The following is a 23,805-nucleotide window of genomic DNA, read 5'->3' on the forward strand; positions in this document are numbered from 1 at the left end:
AATTAAAGCAGCTTCCATGTGATGTATTTGGTCCTATCTCGCGATGCGAGTAACTGACCAATCACTGTTTACAAAAACGCCCTTTCCAGCAAATGCAGCTTTTCACATTATAGTTGGGAATACAGGTAGGATCATCATAAATACCACTATTTAATAAATAACCTTTTTTCTATAAGAGTCTGGCTGAGTATTTAGCATTGGGGTGCATGTGAGATTTCCCTGTACTGTCCACACCTGAGAATGACCCACAGACACACAGAGCTACAGGATGTGCACAGGGCTGACACATCACAGAGCTGACTTGACTCCAGGCAAAGAGAAGACTGCTCCAGCGCTGTACGTTTCACAGGGAAAGCGTAGCAGCTGCTTGGACTGGGCAACACAGCAAAATCTCCACTACAGTTAGCATGACTTCAACTCAGTTTTGGTAACACTGTAATCAGCCAAAAGTAATAATATTGAATTAATAAATATCTTTTTCATAATGACCTAATAATTAATTAAGAATGATTCAGGCTTAGTAACCTTTAGGTTTAGTAAAGGAACCAGGAAGTACAAACACACAAATCCTCTGCTCAGGTCTCTGTACTGGGTTCCTGTGGCTAAGACAATAGACTTTAAAGCAAGTCTGTCTGTGTACAAGTCTCTCCATGGTGTAGCACTAAAATATATCCCACATGTTAGTGCCTTATGAACCATCTCACACTCTGAGGACCTCAGGGACCAGCCTCCTGTGGTACCCAGAGTCAAGATAAAGCATGGAGAATTAGCGTTTCAGTTTTATGTAGCCAAAATCTGGTCTTCCCGAGGATGTGAGACAGGCCTCTACTCTGACCACGTTTAAATGGCAAAACAGCTCTGTTTAGCTGTGCATATTACTGACAGGTTTTGATGATGATTAGTTATGTTTTGATTTGTCTGCATTGTGCCTTACTTAAGTAATATGTAACACTAACTCCTCACCACACTGCAGTTGCTAAGCTTGAATTATTCTTAATAAACATTGTTCATTATTAACCAAGTCTTTCTTCATGCCTAATTAAGGCAGTAAATAGTGTAGGAGATGTTGGACTCAAGCTAAAGCCTATGTATAGCATGGTTCAATCCATGGGTTTCAGAATGAGGAAATGTTAGAACAGTTGTCTTAGTGATTAACAATTTGAAACTATATATTATATCTTTTGAATGGTAATAAAGCTGAAACCCCAACACATTTTTTTTTATTCAAGTAAAATTGTCTGTTAAGCAAGATTTGTGACTTATTTAGTTGAAAATTGAGGTGCAATTTTCTTCCACCAGGTGTACTTTTCTTAATTCTCATAAAACAGAATTATCTCAGTCACTAATGTAGATATATCTAGGTCACCATTAGCCAAAACTAGATTTAAAAAAAATGATTTGAATCATGCTAACTGGTGTGGCTCTTCCTTTTTGCAGTGTATGAGAGGCAGGACATTTGGACCTGTGCACTGGTCACTCCCCTGTTGTCTTCACCTCCTCCTGTGTGCTATCACCCTCTGCTGGCTGCTGGGGGCACAGGCAGGAGTCAGTGTTAGTGTCAGGCGTGGTGTCAGTGTCAGGTGCAGGGTTAGGGGTGGGCTGGGGCTCTGGGCTGCGGTGCCGGTGGGCTCGGGTGGTCCGGTGGCAGGGGCTGGAGCTCCTGGACCTTGTTTTCATGTGGACCACGGTGCTGTCGTCCTCTGAACTGAAGTCGGAGCTGTCAGAGGAGCTGCTGTGAGGCTCCTCCGAGGGCAGCTGAATCTACAGAGAGAGAGAGGGTATAGTGTAAACAATGTGTGCAAAGGAGGCGGCAGGCACTTAGCTAGGTAGTGTTTCAGTGGAGTTACATTAAAATGGAACACTAAATCCACTTTTTGGTGCATATGGTGTTTTAATAGCATTGTCTATTATTCCTAGCCTCTAGTGGCAATTTTAATGCAAACTGGGCACACTTACAGGTTTCTGGTCAAAAACACCTAAATCTAAGTGTGTACAGTCTTCAGTGGCCTCTGCGATTTCAAGTACTATATGACATCACTTAAGAGGGTCCAGGAGCATTGTTCTTCTTCGGTTTCTTCTTCTTATTATTATTTTTCCGCCTAAACTGTCGCAGTTTTCACCCCTTGAATGGCGGCAAAAAGTCCCACATGGGGTATAGGATCGACTGGCCCGGCGGGAAAAAAAAAAAAAAATTTAACAGCTGATTCATAATAACACTTTGAATAGAGCAGAGTAATGAGCACATAGACAGTACATATAGTACATATAAAAGACACAAAATTGTCCGATTGCCATGAAACTTTGGGAAATAATTGTTGGTCTCAAAAGGGGCAAAAAGGTCCATCACACCATAGCTCTATTATGCACAAAGTTGCTGGTTTAACGCCATGAATTGGTGGCCTGTACGCCGCCGCCGAATAACGCTTTCATTTCCTGTTTCATTTATTCCCACTCATGGACACATGGATGAGCCTAATGACGTCAAATTGTAACCACTGATGCAGAATATCCCTATAGTGCATATAAAAGACACCACTTTGTCTGATTGGCATGAAACTTGGGGAGATAATTGTTACCCTCGAAATGTACCAAAAAGTCACAAGGTTGCCGGTGCAAAGCCACGGACCCCCCTCATATGGAGCCAGGGTCACACAGCAAGTTAACATTGTTCTTCATTTTTCTGCCCAAACGATCGCATTTTTCACCCACTGAACGTCGATAAAAAGTCTTGCATGGGGGTATAGGATCGACTGGCTAGGTGAAATTTTTTTTATAATTTTGGCATTGCAACAATGTCCCATGCCCCTAGACTTTACGGCACCACCTACAGTTTGACCCCTGTGGGAGGGGAGACTGTTAAATCTCGGTCGCGCGCCGGGCGAATGCCATCATCGCTGCTTGCGGCTTTAATCATGATTGTTGTTTTTTATCTCTGGGTCTAGGGAAAGACAGACAGAGTGCCTGGCTTAAGTCCTGCATACATAGGCTGTTAGAGACAACGGTCTGACTCAGAGCTCTGTATTAGGATTGTAATTGGCAGGGAATGTGTGTGCAGTGTGTAGTGGATAGTGTGAAGTGTGCAGTAAACAGTGTGCAGTGTGTAGTGTGCAGTGGACAGTGGACATGGACAGTGTGCAGTAGACAGTGGACAGAGGCTGTACCTGGAAGGGCTCTGTCACCCCCACAATGGAGTTCATGTTGTTGCTGTAGTAACCCAGGATGAAGTCCCCTGAGCCTTTAGGCAGCTCCTCCTCAGTGAACAACACCTAACACACAAAAAATATAAAACTTGCACTATATAACTTTTCCGCCGCTTCTCTCCAGAGATGTCAATATTCCACAGTATGGCATTAAACTTATTTCTGAACTGATATCTTGCATTTATCCAATACTCCAATGCCCAAAATACCTAGAAGAACATGCTTTCTTACTGTGAGCTTCTCCTCAGATCTGACCTGTAAATTGGCTTGGAGTCACGTATGTTTAATGCCATTTTGTGGAACACTTCAGGCAAACCATCTTCAGCATCTTCTCGGAGACAAGCAGGTGGTGGACCCAATGAGGTTAATTTGGTCTACTGGTGCTTGCTTACTTTTATTTGTTTGTTTCAGACCAGAATGACTGTGAGTGAGCAGAATCTTAAATACATATGGTATAAGAAAAGTTACATATAGAGCACATATCCAGTAAAATCTTTCATTTTAAAGTAAATGTTGAAACTGTCCTTTACCTGATGCTCCTGTCGGTGGAAGTCATTCTCCTCCTGTTTGGCCCACACGTAGCCCACATAGTCCTTGTGGTGTTTGAAGCCCACCTGAAGTACACATACACAATGGCTATTGTCAGTGAACAGAATTCACAAACTAGAAACTCGTTAACAAAGAATAATAACATAAACTATGATAAATATAAAAATAAGGCCATGCATTAAAACAAGATTAAAAAAATATACTTTGATATACAAATCTAAAAAATATAGTAGGGGCAGAAAAAACATGGGTGATCTAGACTCTAGAGGAGCAGAGGAGCATGAGTAATCCAGATGAGCAGTATTGTAGAAATTGAGTTTGACAACATTAATAAAGGCTATTTAAACTTGTGAATCATGAGTTTATTCTACCTTTTTACATATAAATACCAAAAAATACCCAATCTATTTCACTCACACACTTCTCGTTTCTGCTGTTGTCCCATATAAATCCTCATAATCTAAAGAATTATTATTGACTGATACCATTTTTGATTGACAAAAACACCATTACCAATGATTAGTTAATGAGACTCAGGCAAGCAGAGGAGCATGAGTGACTCAGAGGTAGGGGTGACAAAAAATCAGATAATAAATTGATACTAAAACTAGTATCTAAACTAGATACCCATTTGAGGACACATCACTATTAAAAAAGTCACATTAACAGGACAGAAATGAACTTTTGCTGAATAGCTTTAGAATATTCTTGAGCTGTTTCAGAGCAAGACCACCTAGACAGATGTATGCCCATGGACCACTATGGAACTTTCTGGACGATTGAGGGACTACACAGATATAAGGTCACATCGTAATATAAAGAACAGAGCTACCATTCGTGTTATAAATCACATTTTATTGTCTACAGAAAGAGTGTTTTTATTATCATTTGGCATTGGTATGAGTATTGAGTCTACTCCTTCGTATTGAAATCGAGTTTGAAATTTTAGTATCGTGACAACACTACCAGAGAAGCATAGGAGCATGGAGTGGGGGGTTGTACCCTTGTAGAGGCCGATCCAGTCCCATGAGCTGCGTGAGTAGTTGGGGCCAGTCTGACTTGGCTGTGGCGTCGCGGCACAGTTTCCACTCGTCCTCCACGATCAGGGTGACCAGAGGCACATCCACTCTGTATGGGAACTGCACACATCAACACAACAATCAGCACTATGGCTGTCTACTCACGCCTGGTCTAATCACGGTTTGGTCCTCGCTAAGCTAATTTCTGATGGGATGCAAAAATATCGTCTGATTATCATTGTCAGGAGAGTAAAACACAATTCAGTATTCATTGAAGAGGTTCATCCTCATTCAGTTTTTCATGACATCCCAGTCTTTGAAGAATAGTAAAAGACTAACTTAATCAGTTCATTTTAGGTTTAAATCAACTGGATTTCAGCGTTGAAACTGGATCTAATTGTGTTGTGCAAGTCATCCATCCATTTTCTTCTGCTTATCTGGGGCCGGATCATGGGGGCAGGGACTCCCAGACTTCCCTCATCCCAGACATGTCCTCCAGCTCCTCCGGTGGCACCCCAAGGTGTTCTCAGGCCAGCTGAGAGACATAGCCCCTCCAGCATGTTCTGGGTCTTCTCCGGGGTCTCCTCCTGGTGGGACATGCCCAGAACACCTCCCTAGGAAGGCATCCAGGAGGCATCCTGAACAGATGGAGGAGCAGCGGCTCTACTCCAAGCTCCTCCCGTGTGACTGACTCCTCACCCTATCTCTAAGGGAACGCCCAGGCCACCCTGCGGAGGAAACCCATTTCGGTCATGTATATCCACAATCTTGTACTTTCTGTCATTACCCAAAGCTCATGACCATAGGTGAGGCTAGGAACGTAGATTGAGCAGTAAATCGAGGGCTTTGCCTTTCAGCTCAGCTCCTTCATTACCACAATGGACTGATACAGCGACCGCATCACTGCAAATGCTGTACACCTGTCACACCAATCACCTGTCACTCTCGCACTCCATCCTGCCCTCACTCGTGAACAAGACCCTGAGATACTTGAACTCCTCCACTTGAGGCAGAGACTCCCCACCAGAAGAGGGCAAGCCACCTTTTCCGGTCGAGAACCATGACCCCAGTCCCCAGAGCCAGTCTCCATGTCCCCAGAACCAGTCTCCATGTCCCCAGAGCCGGTCATCGAGGCCCCCGCCTTCGAATGCCGCCCAGATCTCTTCGTACCTGCCCCTCACGGATCCTCCCGCAGGTGGTGGGTCCATGGGAGGACAGCCCACATCGCTCCATCGGACTGGGCCTAGCCAACCGGCCCTCGCACCCACCCCAGGCCTCGCTTCACTGTGGGGCCCCAGTAACTCCAGTCCGGGTGACATAACTGGCCTTGTTCTGATACTCATTATGTGGAGCTTTTGAACCGCTCTTGGACTGACTCATCCCCCAGGACCAGGTTTGCCATGGGAGACCCTACCAGGGGCATGAAGTCGCCGTGAACATAGCTCCCAAGATCATTCGGGTGCTCAAACCCCTCCACCACGTTAAGGTGGTGGTTCGAGGAGCAGCAAATTATAATATATTAATAACCTATAATATATTAATAATAAATATATTAATAACCTGCCCATCGTGTCCAGTGTTTTTGTAATTAAGAATAAATCAGCATTACAATTGCTAAAAAAGCTACATTTGATTTGAACATGTTTACCTCATATCTGTTGAAACAAGATGTTGTTTATGAAGTTGATAAGGATGCACCGATCCAGCTTTTTCAGTTATGATACCGATATTGATACTTTGACTTACTTTGAAGTATCTGCCGATACCCGACACCAGTGTAGGGGCGGAAAATGTCACTTTCCTTAAAACACGGTTAACTTGTTACACAAGAGATCCAATTGTGTAACTCATATTTATCTTTCAGATAACTACTGAATGGCTTCTTAGGAGTGAAAGTTCAAACATTATGGAACATTCTAGACCAAAATCAGTCACTTATTACACTAAATTAAAGGCCCAACCAGGATATCGGCTTAATCATGGAACCAATATAATACAAAAGCACTTTACATCAAGAAACCATGAGGTCACGAGGTCATGACAAGATGGCGGCGCCCTGTACTACTGCTCTCACAAACAAATTGTAAAAACTTGTTTTATCTACCACATAAAACAAAGAGAAACGTGAGAGATGCCTCCAAAGAAAGCGACAACAAATGTTCATAGAGGACATGGAGGAAATCTGTATGTCAGTCAGCATGTTGACGGGGGAGATGGCAAAAGTAACTGAACAGCTGACTAAGCTCACGCAACTCGTGAGTGAAGTTAAACAGTTACGACAAAACAATCAGTGAACTGGAGAAGAGAATTGACAACCTGGAACGATACACCAGAATGGAAGATATCATCATTACTGGCTTCTGTGTTAAACCACGCTCGTATGCCAGAGCTACTACAGATGGCAGGAATGTTACTGAGGATGCAGGGGCTGAGATCTGCAGACTTTGGAAAGGCAAGTTCTGGATTTTTTTTGTGGGGAAAAACATACATCTGGATGAAAGAAGCATTGCAGCATGTCACACTCTTCCGAGAAAGGACAAGGCAAAGCCTGCAATCATTTTACGATTTGTAAACTGTAAACACAAAACAGATCTACTGCGATAAGGGAAAAAGTTACAGGGATCTGAGGTGTATGTGAATGAGCATCTCACAAAGAAAACAGTGGAAGATGCCTGGGAAGCCCGCATTCTGAGGAGAAATAACAAGATCAGAGCAACGTGGACGAGAAACTACAAAGTCTACATACAACTGAATGGATCCACACCGAAAGGTTCATATTGTGTGTGGTGATTTTAATGTTAATCTCTTGAATCCCCAAACAAATGCAAAAACAACAGACTTTATCTTAGGTATATATAGTAATCTATTTCCACTTATTAAACCAACGAGAATTACAAATGACACAGCTACACTGATAGATAACATCTTTACAAATCTACTGGGGAGTCAAATTTCAGCTGGACTACTTATCAATGACATAAGTGATCATTTACCCATATTTAGTGTCTTTCAACAACTGCTCCAAAACATCAAAACTGCATCACAAAAAACTAAAGATTATAAAATGACCAGACTCAGAACACCTGAAGCAATTGCTGCTTTAAAAGAAGACTTAAATGCACAGACATGGGATAAGGTTTACGCTTCTGTAGATCTCGACATGGCTTTCGATGCATTTTTGTCTTTAACTACAGCTTATGACAAGCATTGTCCCCTCAGATGTGTAATTAAACACAAAACCAGATTAAATAGTCCTTGGATTACGAGTGGAATTGTAACTGCATGTAAAAAGAAAAATAAACTGTATAGATTTTACCTACAACACAAAACTAAAGAAGCAGAATACACATACAAGACATATAAAAATAAGCTGATAAACATAATTACATTGAATAAGAAGAATTATTACCAAACACTATTAGAACAGCAAAGAAATAATATTCAAGGAACTTGGAAAATATTAAACAGTATAATTAAATTTTTATTTATTGCACAAATTTTATTCTTATTTAAATGACTTTTTATTTTTATTCTTAATTCTATCCTGTGGTTGTGGCATCTGTTAACTAAGAGAATTTCCCTTCGGGGATCAATAAAAGTGATTCTGATTCTGATTCTGATTCTGAAAGAAAAGACACACATTCCCAGAATATGTTATAAAGGATAATAATGTTATTGTAAATGGCTCAAGTGAAATGGCAAATGCATTTAATGACTTCTTTATAAATGTTAGACCTACATTAGCAAACAAAATAACAGAATCAACAGAGTCACATGGATCAACTGTAGAATATATACATCAAAATCCAAATTCATTCTTTATAAGTGGCACAGATGAAAATGAAATTATTGGAATTTTTAATAAATTAAAAAACAAAAGGTCAACTGATTGCTTTGATATTGATATGGATTTGGTAAAGAACATCATTAACTGCATTGCCACACCGTTTAAATTTATCTGCAATCAATCGTTTTTAACAGGCACTTTTCCAAACAAATTGAAAATAGCCAAAGTAATTCTTTAATTATTTATCATGTACATAAATTATGTCTGTGAGGCAATGGACAATCTGAGCTGCATTTTGTTTGCTGATGACACCACCCTCTATTGCGCGGGAAAAAATCTACCATCTTATACATACAGTAGAAAATGATCTTAGCAAAATAAAATTGTGGTTTGATATTAATAAACTTTCAATGAATCTAAACAAAACTAAATACATTATGTTTGGGAATAGAAAAATTGACTGCCCAACTAATATTAAATTAAATGACATGGAAATTGAACGAGTGACTGCGACCAAATTCTTAGGTATTCATATTGATGAAAAATTTTATTGGAAAGTGCACATTACTGTTCTTCAGGCAAAGTTAGCTAAAATTGCTGCTATAATGAGTAAAATGAAATTTTTGCTGAGTCAGGTTTCACTTAAATTATTGTGCAATAGTCTATTTCTACAATATTTGAATTATTGTGTAGAAATCTGGGGTAATACTTATAAATCTAACATAAAATCAATTTTTCTGCTCCAGAAAAAAGGTCATCAGAATAGTTAACCAAGCAGACTATCTAGCACCAACAAATCCTATTTTTGTTAAGTTTAAACTAGTAAAATTGTTTGATCTTGTTAATTTGAGCACAGCTGTAATGATGTACAAGGTATATATAATCATAAGCTCCCCTCTTGTTTACAGATGTTATTCAAACAGAGAGAGAGTCAATATCATCTCAGACAAACAGGTATATTCAAAAAAATTAAGACTAGAACCAATAAAAAACATAAATTGTATTTCTGTTCGAGGGGTTAGTGTGTGGAACAACCTTGATGATAAATTACACACACAATAGAAGCATTTAAAAAGAAGTATAAAACATATTTTTTTCGAAAATTACAGGACTCAGGAATGATTCATGTGAACTGTCGTGGTTTGTAGTTTTTCTTTTGTTTACATATTTAGTCATATGTTGTGGAACTGATGCTGCTTTTCTTTGAATTCTTGTGTGTTATCTTTTGTGTGTAGGCAGCACGGTGGCTGAGTGGCAACACTCATGCCTCACAGCAAGAGGGTTTGGTTCGATCCCCGGGTCGCCCAGGCGTGTGGAGTTTTTCATGTTTCTCCCCGTGTCTGGATGGGTTTCCTCCGGGTACTCCGGTTTCCCCCATCAACCAAAACATGAACGCCCTTCGAGACAACTGTTGTTGTGATTTTGGGCGTTACAAAAATAAATGAATTGAATTGAAATTATTAATATGGGTTAGGCATTATAAGTATTTTTTTTCTTTACTTCAGCCTAAACCCTTTCGGTCATGATAGAGATGTTATGTACAACCTTATACAAGTTGAATAATGTTTGATTTGAATGTAATGACCGAATAAATCTAAATCTAAAATATTCGATCTAGCAATATTTTCAATATTGACACTATTGTTCGATACCAGTATTGGTATAAGTGCTAAAAACTGTGTCCTTGGGCGAGACACAACCCCTCTCGCCCCCAGTGTCTGTGTACACTGGTGTATGAATGTGTGTGTGAATGTGGTACCTTGACGTAAACCGCTTTGTGTGTCTTAAAGGTAGAAAAGTGCTATATAAATGTTACATATTTGCCATTTATTTATTTCGCCATTTACTGGATCTTATCTTGAGGAATCAGGTCGCCCTCTGCCCTGCTCAGCACAAACAGCCCAGTACCCCGCCCCATCTGACCTGCAGAGTGAAGATGGCGGACACAGGCTTGTGGTCACTGACAGTGTACTCCATGTGGCTCCTGTAGTAGTGCTGGGTAACACGGGTGCCGCTGGTGAGCCCGGAGATGGAGTTGCGCTTGCCATCTGCGCTGCCCGGAGCCGTGGCCCTTAGACGCCACAGGATACGGTCGGTCCAGGCCGGTTTGCGCTTTTTCCCACTGGGCATGAACACATCAGCGTGAACAGATAGCACTTAACATGGGAGTAACATTTAAGAGCATGGCTGTGGTGTCCTGAGGCTGCTGTGGACCTTTGAGTTGGTCTACAGACATGTTATTGAGAGACTGAGAAGATTTTTGTATTTTTTTTTTTTCATTAAAATATGGCTAGGTAACAGAACTCATTTTAATGCCTCCTGTATGTAACTTTTAGCCAAATATATAACAAACATACAACATAATATACTAAAATAAAAGCATGTTGTTGTTGTTGAAAAACCTGCATCCTTACTATGAACAGGTTTGTACCTCCACAGACCTGCCTCTTATTTGGACAGGAGAAGGACCTCCTCCTCCTCGTTTCCATGGAAATTGTGTTCCCTTGGATATAATATTCCATAGTATAGCATAAAAGGTTCCAATCTCCATGGAGAATGCTCTAAAGTGTGTTAATTTCTATTTCCATGGAATCATGTAGGTGACATGCTACCTTCACAAAGTTACATACTGTTGTTTTAAATACCTTGCGCATGTTCTATTAACACATAGTTATAACCACATATGGTTCTCAGTCATGGTCTGAAGTTTAGAAATTATATAATGATAAATTGTTATGCTCCTTAATTATTTTTGATGAAGTGCATATGACAGGTTTCCATGTTTTTCTAGTTCTAACATGGTTTGGTGGGGTAGTACCTATGGTAAATATTTATCAAAGTTTTACATCAGTTAAGTGGCAGTTTGTGTGAAAACAAAGTTGTGAAGAGAAGTATGAAAATACAGGAAGCGGAATACATCCAAAATATTCAATTTAAGTACAAAGATTTAGAAGGTGACATATTAAGATGTGCTCATTTATTTGTACAAATCTATTGTGTATTTTAATTGTGGCCCTTGTTTATGTTGTGGTTGCTAGTTAACAGTTATTTTATTATTACCTCTACAATTATTACCTCTACATATGTCACATCTGTAACTAGTCCAACCAGGAAGTGAAATTATCAACTTAACCAAAATGGTCAAAGTAGGGAAAGCAATATTAAGTTTATATTTCTTAAATAAATTTATATTAACTAAATTAATGCTTTAATGAAATGTGTAGTCTAACCTATCACATGCACTGCAAGTATTGCAAATAAATATAATAACTATAAAATAGTAATCCTGCCCTCCCCACTGCCTCCACACTGACCTGGTGTCGTACATGTCTGTGCCTACATCAAACTTGTACGTTGGGGGGAACTTGAGCGGCCCCTCCTGGAAGCCCTCCAGTACTGTCTCACAGTCTTTGGCCATGTTCAGCTGTAAATGGGACACCACACTGCGTCAGAACCACCTCCGCCCTCTGTTAGTGCTCTGACAGGCCACACTGTACCTGATCTTTTTCCCACAGAGTGGAGTACTTGTTGTTGTCTATGGCAGATTTCACCACCTGCATGTCCAGGTCATCAATGCGAAAGTTCAGGTCCCCAAACCAGAACACCACACTGTCAAGACAGGTTCAGAAAGCAATAATATTGAAGATAACTTTATGCCACTGATATTTTAACCCTAAAGCATAAAAACCCAATAAACTCCTCTCCAAATAAGTTACTCATAAAAAAAGTAGTACAAAGAACGAACAATGACTAAAGACATGCTGATATTTATAGTCATAGATATATTCCTTATTAAAATATCCATAAAGTACATATACAGTACAAACAAAATTATAATTCATTCTGTCATTTATTGAACAATACTTTGTTAGAGTATTCTTGTGACAGGCCAAATTCGCTAATAAATGCTACATACAAATGCAATCTAGATAAGTGTATTAAAAAATCTTTTATCTCATTGGTCCTATATTACACAAAACCAACTCTCGTGAGCTTTAAGCCATGTTAGTGTGTTATCTCAGCAAAAACTCCTCGAGTTTGTTTCATTCTCACATTTTGAGTAACCTTTTATTAGTAGTCTGTCTGCATCTCAAAGCTCAATATGCCCTGTTCGACTTTGTGATGTCATGAAGCGATAGTTTTGCACATGAAGCATATAGGATTTGACAATGCTATAAGTAATTGGTTCCAAAGTTATATATCTAGTAGCCAATGGGTTTAAATATAATTTCATAATTCTAAACTAAAGAGTGTCCCTGCAATTAAAGAGAAAGTCTCATACATTTATACTGTATGCAGATGTTGCTGTTTTATATGCAAGCACTCCCTCTGCTTCCAAAATTCCTTTTTGCTTCCCAAAAAGGAATACATTTCAAAAACATGCAAGACTGAATACATTGGTGCCAGAATGCACTTTAATAATCTGGTGATAAACGTATTACGGGTGATTATATCATTATAATCACACCTGCTTTTAAATGGGCCTATGCAGTTATTTGTTTTGTTGTTTTTTGTTTGTATTGTTCTGTATTTCAACAGGGTGCTCAAAAAAAAAAGAGTGCTCTCATTGAGTTTTTCCTGTACAGATATTGATAAATAAATAAAATAAAGGTGGCATGTAAAAGTAGTGTGTAAAAGTGGTATGTAAAGGTGGGATGTAAAGTTGTCATGTAAATGTGGCATGTAAAGCCAGCATGTAAAGTTTGCATGTAAGGGTGGTATGTAAAGGTGGGATGTAAAGGTGCTGTACACTCACTCGTGGTCCAGCACACCGGTGGCTGCCTGGCCCTCAAACTGCTGCTGCTGTAGTATGCTCTCGAAGTCGTCCATGCGCTGCTCCGAGTTCTCCATGTGGGCGGGCAGGTGGCAGTTCAGGAAGCACAGTGTGTGACCAAACACTGACATACGAGCGCTCACTCCCCCTTTGTTTCCCTGGACAAGAGAGGACAGACAGGTGAGAGAGGACAGAGGAGGACAAAAAAGGAAGGACAGGTGAGAGATGACAGAGAAGGACAAGAGAGGAAGGACAGGTAAGAGAGGACAGAGGACAAGAGAGGAGGGACAGGTGAGAGAAGACAGGAGAGAGAGGACAAAGGAGGATAAGAGAGGAGGGACAGGTGACAGAGGACAGGAGAGCAGGGACAGGACAGGAGAGTATATACCACTTTGTCAATGCCTGATCTAATGACATGACAATTACTATATCAACTTTATGAGATTTGAGTTACAGAAGGTTGAATTAATAACTTCTATGACTCATAACAGATGCAAACTAAGTACCACTTATGGTGCGTTCACACCGGGGCATCAAGAACACGCTGGATGCCTCTTGTTGGATGCCTTTGCGTTTGAGGGCAGACGCCTTCGACACGCATCTTGGGTGCTCTGGACGCCAGAGCGCAGTCTCTGATCGGTTGACTCTGCGTGTTGAATGCCAAAAAATTCTGTTTTTTCAACTATTGGACGTGCAAACAGAGCATCTGACGCCTGAACGCTCAAGACGCGCCGCAAAAAACCAGGAAGCCCAAGACGAGTGTCCACCATAGACTTTGCATGTAAACTCGACACCCCTAATGCCCCGGTGTGAACACACCATTAGTTTGCCTCCTAATGCAGCTAAGTGTTGCATCCAGGTATTTATTCATTGCAGCTGATGTTGTTTTAACAATATTGTAGATTTAGAATAGTTTTTGAGGTATCAATCTGCTCTTGGGTTGTTGTGGCAGTGACATAAATTAGTTTCAATATTATCTTGACACTAAGTGTGAACTGTGCCACTTAGTGTAGCTTCAGATAGATATAAGGCAGTGTCCACCAGCAATCTGACCAGGCTTGGATGAACAGTGAAACATCTTCACTCCTACAACTTTTTGTCCAGTTACAGACTCGAACTTTTGACTTTTACTGTTGATCAGACCTTTATAGTCTATATTTACTTCAGTAATAAATCACACAGGCTAGGTTTTCTCATTTTTTCTAGCATGGACTGGATAGAAAGAGTCTAACTGTACATATTCATTCGCTCATAGAAGGAAAATTCTTTAGCATTTCTGTTAAAAACACAATTTTTTTGCGCCATTTAGCTGTTTAGCACGTTGATAAATGAGGCCCCAAGTGCGAGAGAGCAATGAGCAAAATGCATTCAAATGCCAATTTTTAGTCATCAAACTATCAGACATGGTCTGACCAATGCCAAGGGTTCCTGTCTCAATACAAGCCTTGGCATTGTTGGAATATATTTAGCTTTATGTACAATAGGCTATATGAGTTAGTGGATATAGCTAGAAGTAATTGTATTGTGCACCCCTGTAAGATTTCAATATCATTCAACAAATGGCATTCTATAAAATGTGTATGATTTCAAATAACACTGAGAAAATATATGGTATGTTCGGTGTTGGACCTGCCTGTCCAGTGGTCAGTGTATCTGATGTTGTTGCAGCGTCAAGATTCAGCCACTCTGTCTCCTCCTAGTGGTCAGGTCCTGCTCATTATTTGTTTAAACTAAGCAGAGGTCAGAGGCCTTTTTGTGCGTGTGCATCCGGGTCAAACTCTGTTATCTTGTTCAAACTTGTTATTGTTCAACATTGCTCTGCAGAATGTCGCTATTTTTAAGTATTAATAAATAAGTATTTGGCAGATTGATCATAAAATTTAAAAACTTTAAACAAAATAATAGAAATTTTCCTGACCAAAGCCCAAAAACAGGGCCCACGAGTTTGACATATATGGCACTTTACAGTGTTGTGTGCGGAGCTGAACAAACCTACGAATCACGGTGGGGTATGGCTCTCGGGGGCGGGACATCGGCCAGGCTTTATGCAAGCAGAGAAACATTTCTTAATGAGTGAAAGTTACAGCAGCGTTGCCATAGAGTGTGTTCTTCTGTACCTGGCTGGCTACCTCATTTCTATTGGACACAAGGAACTCAAAGCAGCCTAATCTAGTCTGCAGTCACATAGCGACACCTGTCCATCAGCAATAACAGTCCTTGGTAACCCAGACCAATTATAGGGTCACATTGTTTTTTATGCTGCTAGGTCTCTAGCAGTAAGGAGTAGGCAAGAGAAGCCATGTTCAGAAGAACAGTTCATGTTCTTCAATGTTCCATTCATGTTCAGGACAATTCATGTTCAGAAGAAGGTTAAAAGTTAAAGAACTGTTAAAACAGACATCTGAATCTGAATACAGCAGTGTTGTAACGTTAGGCACAAGGGACCAAATATACAGAACTCGGGGAAGTTTTAACAGTGTTTATTTACAAAGTTTAAATAGGCAAATGACGGTAGATCAGACGGTGTGTCGGGAGCGTGGAGTTAGCCGTGGTCCAAGGGGAAAACGTGAGGCGCTGAATCTGAGATGAGGAGAACGGTACAGGGAAGCAGGGTCAAAGACGGGAGTGCTGAGCTGGTCTAGCTGGTACAGACAGGCTTGATTTGGAACACGTGTAAAGTAGGATGGATGCGGAGAGAGGAAATTGCAGTTCTACAGTGACTGGATTAATGATTTTGGTGATCTTGAATGGCCCCAGGAGGCAGCGGGATCATTTCCGGGAGTTGGTCTTCAGCGGTATGGTCTTGGATGCCAAACCGATTGACCAGGTTGGTATCTGGGAGCGGGAGTATGGTGCTGTTCTGTTGCAGCTGTATTGGTACGAGCCCCCGCTTGAAGTAGTGCAGTTCTGGTGTTCCAGACTCTGCGTCAGCATTGAAGATGATGATGTATGGACGGTACCGCCAGGTCTTTTGCCTCCGACGGAAAGAGTGGGGGCTGACAGAACTTACCAAGGAGTTGCGTATTCAATCCAGGGTAAGAACGTGCTCCAGGCAGAAGGGTTAGAAGATACCACACATCGCAACGCTGTCTCCAAGTCCTGGTTTGCCCGCTTGGTCTGTCTGTTGAACTGGGGATGAAAACCGGACGTGAAGCTGACAGATGCTGACAGACCCTCGCAGAAAGCATGCCACACCTTGGAGGTAAACTGGGTGCCACGGTCCGAGACAATATCCGAGGTGATCCCATGCAGCCGGAACACTTGATTAGTAATTTCGTCAGCGGTTTCCTTGGCATTCGGGAACTTTGGCAGGGCGTTGAAATGGGCTGCCTTGGAGAAACAGTTGACGATGGTGAGGATGACCGTGTTGCTTTGGGACGGCGGGAGGCCTGTGACGAAGAACACCGCCACATGGGACCAAGGCTGCTTCGGGAGCGGATGCAGCAGGCCGGATGGGGGTGAATGGGAGGCCTTAACCCTGGCACACATCTGGCACGCGGAGATAAAAGCCCTGGTGTCTCTGTCGACGGTAGGCCACCAGAAATGACATTTCAACAGCGAGAGGGTGCAATTGGCTCCTGGATGACAGGCGAACCGAGAGCTATGGATCCATTCCAGTACCTTGGAGCGAGCAGCATCTGCAACGAAAAGAGTGCCAGGTGGGCCATTACCTGGATCAGGGTCATTGCTTTGGGCCTCCCGAACCAAGTCTTCGATCTCCCAGTGGATGGCCGCGACATCACAGGTAGGCGGAATGATTCTGGTTCGGTGATGGACTCCTCCTAAGCAAACTGACGAGAAAGGGTGTCTGGCTTGACATTACAGGATCCCAGATGGTAAGTGAGAGTAAAATTAAACTGACCTGGCGCACATGATACTGGTGTTCCTGCGGGGACTGCGAGAAGATCAGGATGTCATCAAGATATACAAAGACAAAACGGTTCAGGAAATCTCGAAGGACGTCATTGATAAGGACCTGGAAGACTACTGGGGCATTGGTTAGTCCAAAAGGCATGACCAGATACTCGAAGTGTCCCAATGGTGTCTTGAAGGCAGTCTTCCACTCGTCCCCCTCCCTTATGCGCACCAAGTGATATGCGTTCCGCAGGTCAAGTTTTGTAAAAATGGTGGCTCCGTGGAGTGGTGTAAAGGCAGAGTCAATGAGAGGAAGAGGGTATTTATTTTTTACGGTGATGTTGTTCAGGCCCCTGTAGTCAATGCATGGACGTAGAGTCTTATCCTTTTTTGCCACAAAGAAAAAACCTTCGCCCACCGGAGAGGAGGATGGACGGATAATGCCTGCTGCTAATGAATCTCGGATGTACTGCTCCATAGCTCCTCTTTCTGGCTTGGAAAGGTTATAAAGGCCGCTGGAAGGCAAGGGAGCACCGGGCAAGAGGTCTATGACGCAATCATAAGGACGGTGGGGAGGAAGCGAGAGCGCCCGACTTTTGCTAAAAACGTCCTTGAGATCGTGGTATTCCTCTGGTATAGAGGAGAGATCCGGTGTGCCTGGGGAAGGATTAAGGACGGAGTTGGCGCTCCCTGCTGGAGACAGGGCTGAATGTAAGCAGTGGGCGTGACAAGAGGAACTCCACTCAAAGACGTTTCCCCGGGCCCCGTGGTGATTGCCGGACAAAACAAGAGTGATAGGTTCCAGCCTAATTCCCGACTGCTCGGCCACCTGCTGATCAATAAAATCCTCCTCTGCTCTGGAGTCTAAGAGGGCTAGGATGGGTAAGGTAGCTGAATGAAAGTACAGTGTAGCTTCAAGCTGAAATTTATTGTTTTTCTCTGGGATAAGATGTTTACCCACCAGTACTCCCAGTGCTACTGGTGGGCGCCCCCTTTTGGCCAAACCGGGCAGAAGGCAAGAAAGTGAACGTTGTTGGAACATGGATAAGCATTGGAAGAAAAAACCCCGACAGACAGAGGTTAGGCTGACCTGTATATGGATCTGGATCCGTGCCCCTCAACTCCAGAGGACCCGGCGGGGCCATGGTCCCGGTGGCGGCAGCGGCGGCGGGAGCCGAGGGCGGGAGTGCGACTAACGTGGCAACCTGGTTGGTAAGCTGAGAAACTTTCTAGGTGATGGTCTGGTTACAGTCGAGCAGGGTCCGGATTGTCTGTTCGTGTTGTCCGATTATCACTCCGTGATGGTAAGTTTTAACAGTGTTTGTTTACAAAGTGTAAATAGGCAAATGATGGTAGATCAGATGGCGTGTCGAGAGTGGGGAGTTAGTCGTAGTCCAAGGGAAAACGTGAGGAGCTGAATCTAAGATGAGGAGAATGGTACCGGTACAGGGAAGCAGGGTCGAAGACGGGAGTGCTGAGCTGGTCCAAAGAGCGGGATCTGGTGAGGAGTAAAAGGTATCTGGTAAGCAACGTTAAAGCAGGGAAAAACATGAACTGAGCCAAGCAAGGTATATTCACGTGAACACGCGGACGATCTGGCGCTGAGTATCGGGTCCTGGCTCCTCTTATCCACTGCAGGTGCAGCTGATTGTGATTGCCTCCAGGTGCGCACTGGAGGAGCCAAGATCTCCGCCCAGCTCCAGACACGTGAGGGAGGGGGAAAGGACAACAAACGAGACAGGACAGACCTGGATCATGATAAGCAGATATAGAAGACTGAAGAAACCACATATAGTCGCTGACTAGAGAAATCTAATTATTATTATTATTATTACTGATTGATTTATTTATTTTCTTATTGGGTGTTTAATCCTTGTGCAGACCAGTTTTAATCCTGGTTTAGACCTTCACTATTTTCAGAGATGGTACTCAGTGTAATTGTAGACCAGGGGTCGGCAACCCGCGGCTCCGGAGCCGCTCTTTCATCCTTATACTGCGGCTCTGTGTGGCTTGGAAAAATACAAAAGTATTTAATTGAAGTGTATTTTATTTGTGTTAGTTCTTTTTTATTGTAGTTTAAATTGGAAGATTATTATGATCTTGAAATATTAAAATAAAATAATATTTTCTTATTTTTCATTGATCAAAATAAGCGTCACACTCGCGGAACAATGTTAAAAACAAACACCACCTGCGTAAGGACACAGCCCTGATTTTCAGACGCTGTGCAGAGGTTCAGGAGCAGGAGGATTTTCTCCGATGTAACTTTCACCCGTTCCTAATGATGCACTAATAAACTCGTTCGTAGATATATCATGAAAATCCTGAGAGGAAATCGCCACAGAAATCTATTTGATATAGTGGCAAGTTTATTATATCTGTGCTGGATCTGCTCTTGTCCTCCGCGATGACGTATCATGTATAACACATCAGACACGTTGCCCAAAAGTAGAGTCACAAGCGAGTGAATATTAGCCAAAACAAAAGTCTTTGGAGAGTTTTTTAACAAAGTGGAAAGGCCAACTGAGGAACCAGAAGAGGCGACTACGACCTCCAAGAAAAAGAAAGCTAAATTTAACAGACAACACCAGGAGTCCTACTTAAAATATGGGTTTGTCGCTGCAGGTGAGTCTCACGCGGCGAAAAGTAAATGAGGCAATGAAACCTTCAAAACTGCTTTGGCACATGGAGACTAAGCACCTGGGATTAAAAGATAAGATTTAGAGTTTTTTGAAAGAAACAAACATGAACAAGAAGGAAAGAAGAAACAAGTGCAGGGCTCCCTCTGACGCAGCGGTTTGGTGAGTTGTATTTTTTATGCACTTAACTTATTTTTGCCATATTTATCTGCCACGCGTAGAAGGCTTGTCCGTGGAAATAAAACTACATTATTCCCTTACGTTATTATTATTATTATACAGTGTTATCTTCATTTTAGATGTCAAAAAGTATTTGCGGCTCCCAGTGTTTTATTTTCCGTGGAAACTGGGTCCAAATGGCTCTTTGCGTGTTAAAGGTTGCTGACCCCTGTTCTAGACAGTTGATGTGTGGTGCCACCTTCTCCTCAAGCCCTCAGGCTTTGGTAAGCTGTGTGTGCTTCTCACCCAGTAGCCCCCAGGCTACGGTCTGGTGGTGTGTGGTGCTTCTCACCCAGTAGCCCCCCAGGCCGGTGCGGGTGGTCTCTGTCTGGACCCCGCGCAGGAAGGGCAGATGGAAGTACTTGGCAAAAACGAGCAGCAATACGCCCTGCATTCTCTGGGACGTCACCTACCGGCACACACATGGTACATGAATTGATTAACTTTGTTACTTAGACTCTGGCAGGTAGAGACATAAGTGAAAGGTAAGGTAGAGGTAGAATAGGATACATTTGTTATGAGAAAAATCTATCCTGGGCTCAACACTTGTGAAGAGGAGGATATAGACAGTCTGACGGTTCTGCTGTTCTAGTGGAGATGGGGATAGAGAAGGGTTGCAGCTGAAAAGGAGTGAGTAAAATGACTCGAGTTATGATTTATTTTCCCAATGACTACATCTACAAATGAGTGTTTGAGTTGATTGGAAAAGATAATGCCTTAGTAGGGGTAAGAAGTAATCCTGTATGTGAGACTTTTTAAGATACTTAAGATAACATATAGTAAGTAGTAAATAAGTAATTATTCTCTGAATCCTTAGCATACTAAATACTACTGTAGGTAAATTAGGAAGCAGCTAAAATTTTACTAACAACAATAGCCCATCTGCTAGCTTTGAATTTGCATTTTAGTGAAATGCAAATAGTTCTCTGAAATGATGAAAAGGCGTTTACTGAAGTGGCCTGTACTGCCTGTTGTGATGTCATGCGTGTTTGAACCACTGGCTCCTCCATTAGCCCTGCAGCACTCTCCTAATGCAGCATAACCACACATCAGGCAAAGAAAAGGCCAGTCTGTGGTGTACCCTTTTAGAGAAGAGCACAAAGCATGCTAGGTGTGGTTAACGGCTAGCTAACATGGCATGGCAGCATCACTTCAGACAAAAACAGCATTAATTTAAAAAATGTAAACACCAAATAAACACTGCTCAAACTATCTTATAGTTTTTGTGATATTGTGGTATTGAAATTTTAACAGTCTCATAATAACATGGGTGATTTAATCTAATAGATATTATTATGAGACTGTTAAAATTTCAATACCACAATATCACAATTGTTACATCCTCCATATTTCTGAACCAAAATGGATGGATTGAGGAATACTTCGGCTCCATCTGAGAAGAGGACATCAGCACTGTTTATCTAAAAACAACTCAATGAGCAAGTCTCATTCTTGTTACATGTTATTCTTCATGTAAATAAGCAATGGTGACGTGCTGGAGAATGCAGTGTGGTTGGGTTTTATTTGGTGTCAGTCTGAATATATCTCCAGGAGCAGTAGTCCATGTTTGTACCCGGCCCGCGCCCTCAGCACAGCACAAATAGGCCGTACCCTTTATGCTTCACCACAGAGCGTTATGCAACAAAGTCACTCCAAGAGGCAGCCACTACACAGGCAAGACAGCTCCTCTCTTACTGTGTACTAGGCTCAAGGATAGAGCTAAGCCTACTTCCACAGAAAATAACTCACTGTGTTTACTCGATAACTGGTCTAGTCAAATTTAAACCAATTTTTCAAAATACACGTAATCCTGAGAACTACAATTGAGGTGTTGTGAATTAAATTGTAAAGATTCCAATAACACATCTGTAGAAGCTGGTACATACATGGAATTGTGTGATAGCCATTTTTATTAGCAATTTTAGCTACAAAGTTTTGGCAAATTACCAGATGCTCATTCACACCCATTTGATTCTCTCTGCATGTCGACGGGGCAAGACTGGTCTGTGAGGAATTGGATTTGGATGCACTCTTGATTCTCTGTGCATGTAAATGTAGTGACTTTGTGAAGCCTACTAAAGATGATATGAGTGATTTCTTTATTTCTTTATTTATTCTTTATATGTCAGGGACCATGGATAAATTAATTAATCTTACAAAAGAAAAGATTATTTGTACCAGATTTAGCTGCTACTACATTCAATGCAGTCCCTGGGCAGGTGAACACACTTAAAAATACACATTTCATTACAAGTACATTATAAGATGAACTTAGTCATTAACATTATTAACATTAGCAGTAAAATGTCACCATTTCCAAGACAGTATGTGTCCTACAGTCTATACAAATATAAAAAATCATTATGCGCATATTTTTACAGTGAATACTGAACAATGTAAATGAACTAGAGGGTTGTTGACACATCTGATTATCTAAAATGTGCTTTTTCAAGTTTTTCGCAAACTTATTAAAATGTACAGGCAATTTCAGACTGTCTGGAGCTGATTCTACTGTCTGATGGTTTTTAAAAAAAAAAGGCTGCCTGAAGACCTTTTTGGAACTATGCAATGTTGGTTCACATAGGATCGAGCGGATGGGGTAGTTTGTTCAGAACAGAGTTTCATAATTTTTTTCAGTGAAGGTGGAGCTGCATTATGAATGATTTTGAATAGGTTTCTTAGATTTGAATGCAGAATTAAATTGTCCAAACTGAGCATTTTATATTTACTTCAGATATTGAACAATGGTGATAACAAAATATTTTTATATAGAGTCCCTTTAAGACCTGAATGATCTGACAGATTTGATTCACTAATTTAGTTACATTTTCTCTAGTCAAGAATATTTTGACACAGTACTACAGTGGCAGTGGAGCTGGGCCATGTAATATTGCTTATGATATTGTTTTATTTATTTATTTATTGTTTATTTTTGGGGATAAATCTAAAATTTGAATATCATCATATACTTTGCATGTACACAACAACTACTCCTAACCTGTCTTAAAAAATTTAATTAAATTTGATTTTAACTGGTTTGCACCCAAAATGATTCAAAGGCCAGAGCAAAATTTGTCATCACGTTACTATTAAGAATAACCAGCATCATCATTACTTCCTGGTTTACGGAGGATTAAAACACTTTATGCTTGCAGGCAGCACACTATGATCTCATGTTGATCCTAAAAGCTGCTGTACCAATAGCCTTCAATTTTCTAGCTTCAGTTATATCATCAGTTACAGTTGCAAGTTTATATACCGGTTGGTTCGCCATCACCATTCTGTATCTGGAAGTCCCATAGGATCTTGAAATAGGAGCCCCTGGTATTTCTCTAGTTTCTCATATTCCTTTTCCTGACATTCACATTAGCATCCTAATAAATCTGACTAGCACCCCCTGCAAGCAGCCACACCACAGCCTGTTACAGGAGCAGGAGGACATGGAAGTTGAGGACATGGAGGAGGAGACTACTGTCAGTGAGTCACGTTAAAGAGGTGCTTAGAGAGTGTGAGGGAGTGTGAGAGAGCATGAGAGAGTGAACGCGAGAGAGAGTGAACGAGAGAGAGAGCAAGAGAGAGAGAGGGGGGAGAGAGAGAGTGTCCTTGTAGCTAGGTCTGTTACAATAAATAGTATATATTGATATATTGTGAAGGGTATGACAAGTAATAAAGCTTTTAAGTTGCATTACAAATACATATATCAAAAATATGGAATGCATATTGATTGAATAAAGTTTCTTAGGGCCATCACATATACATATAT

At 41.4% G+C, this 23,805-nt stretch overlaps 1 protein-coding gene across 1 annotated transcript in view; it reads right to left on the bottom strand.

Moving 5' to 3' along the window:
• Positions 1 to 1,409: 1,409 nt before the first annotated feature.
• Positions 1,410 to 23,805, bottom strand: part of inpp5jb (inositol polyphosphate-5-phosphatase Jb) — a 68,738-nt gene continuing 46,342 nt past the window's right edge. Inside the window, 10 exon segments of the mRNA XM_055224062.1 lie at positions 1,410 to 1,761; positions 3,162 to 3,266; positions 3,731 to 3,813; positions 4,752 to 4,807; positions 4,809 to 4,888; positions 10,479 to 10,677; positions 11,870 to 11,979; positions 12,053 to 12,164; positions 13,312 to 13,487; positions 20,335 to 20,451. Coding sequence (XP_055080037.1) covers positions 1,474 to 1,761; positions 3,162 to 3,266; positions 3,731 to 3,813; positions 4,752 to 4,807; positions 4,809 to 4,888; positions 10,479 to 10,677; positions 11,870 to 11,979; positions 12,053 to 12,164; positions 13,312 to 13,487; positions 20,335 to 20,451 — 1,326 coding nt within the window. The 3' untranslated portion in view covers positions 1,410 to 1,473.

This window comes from Periophthalmus magnuspinnatus, chromosome 9 (genome assembly GCF_009829125.3).
Source record: "Periophthalmus magnuspinnatus isolate fPerMag1 chromosome 9, fPerMag1.2.pri, whole genome shotgun sequence".
NCBI classification, from domain to species: Eukaryota; Metazoa; Chordata; class Actinopteri; order Gobiiformes; family Gobiidae; genus Periophthalmus; species Periophthalmus magnuspinnatus.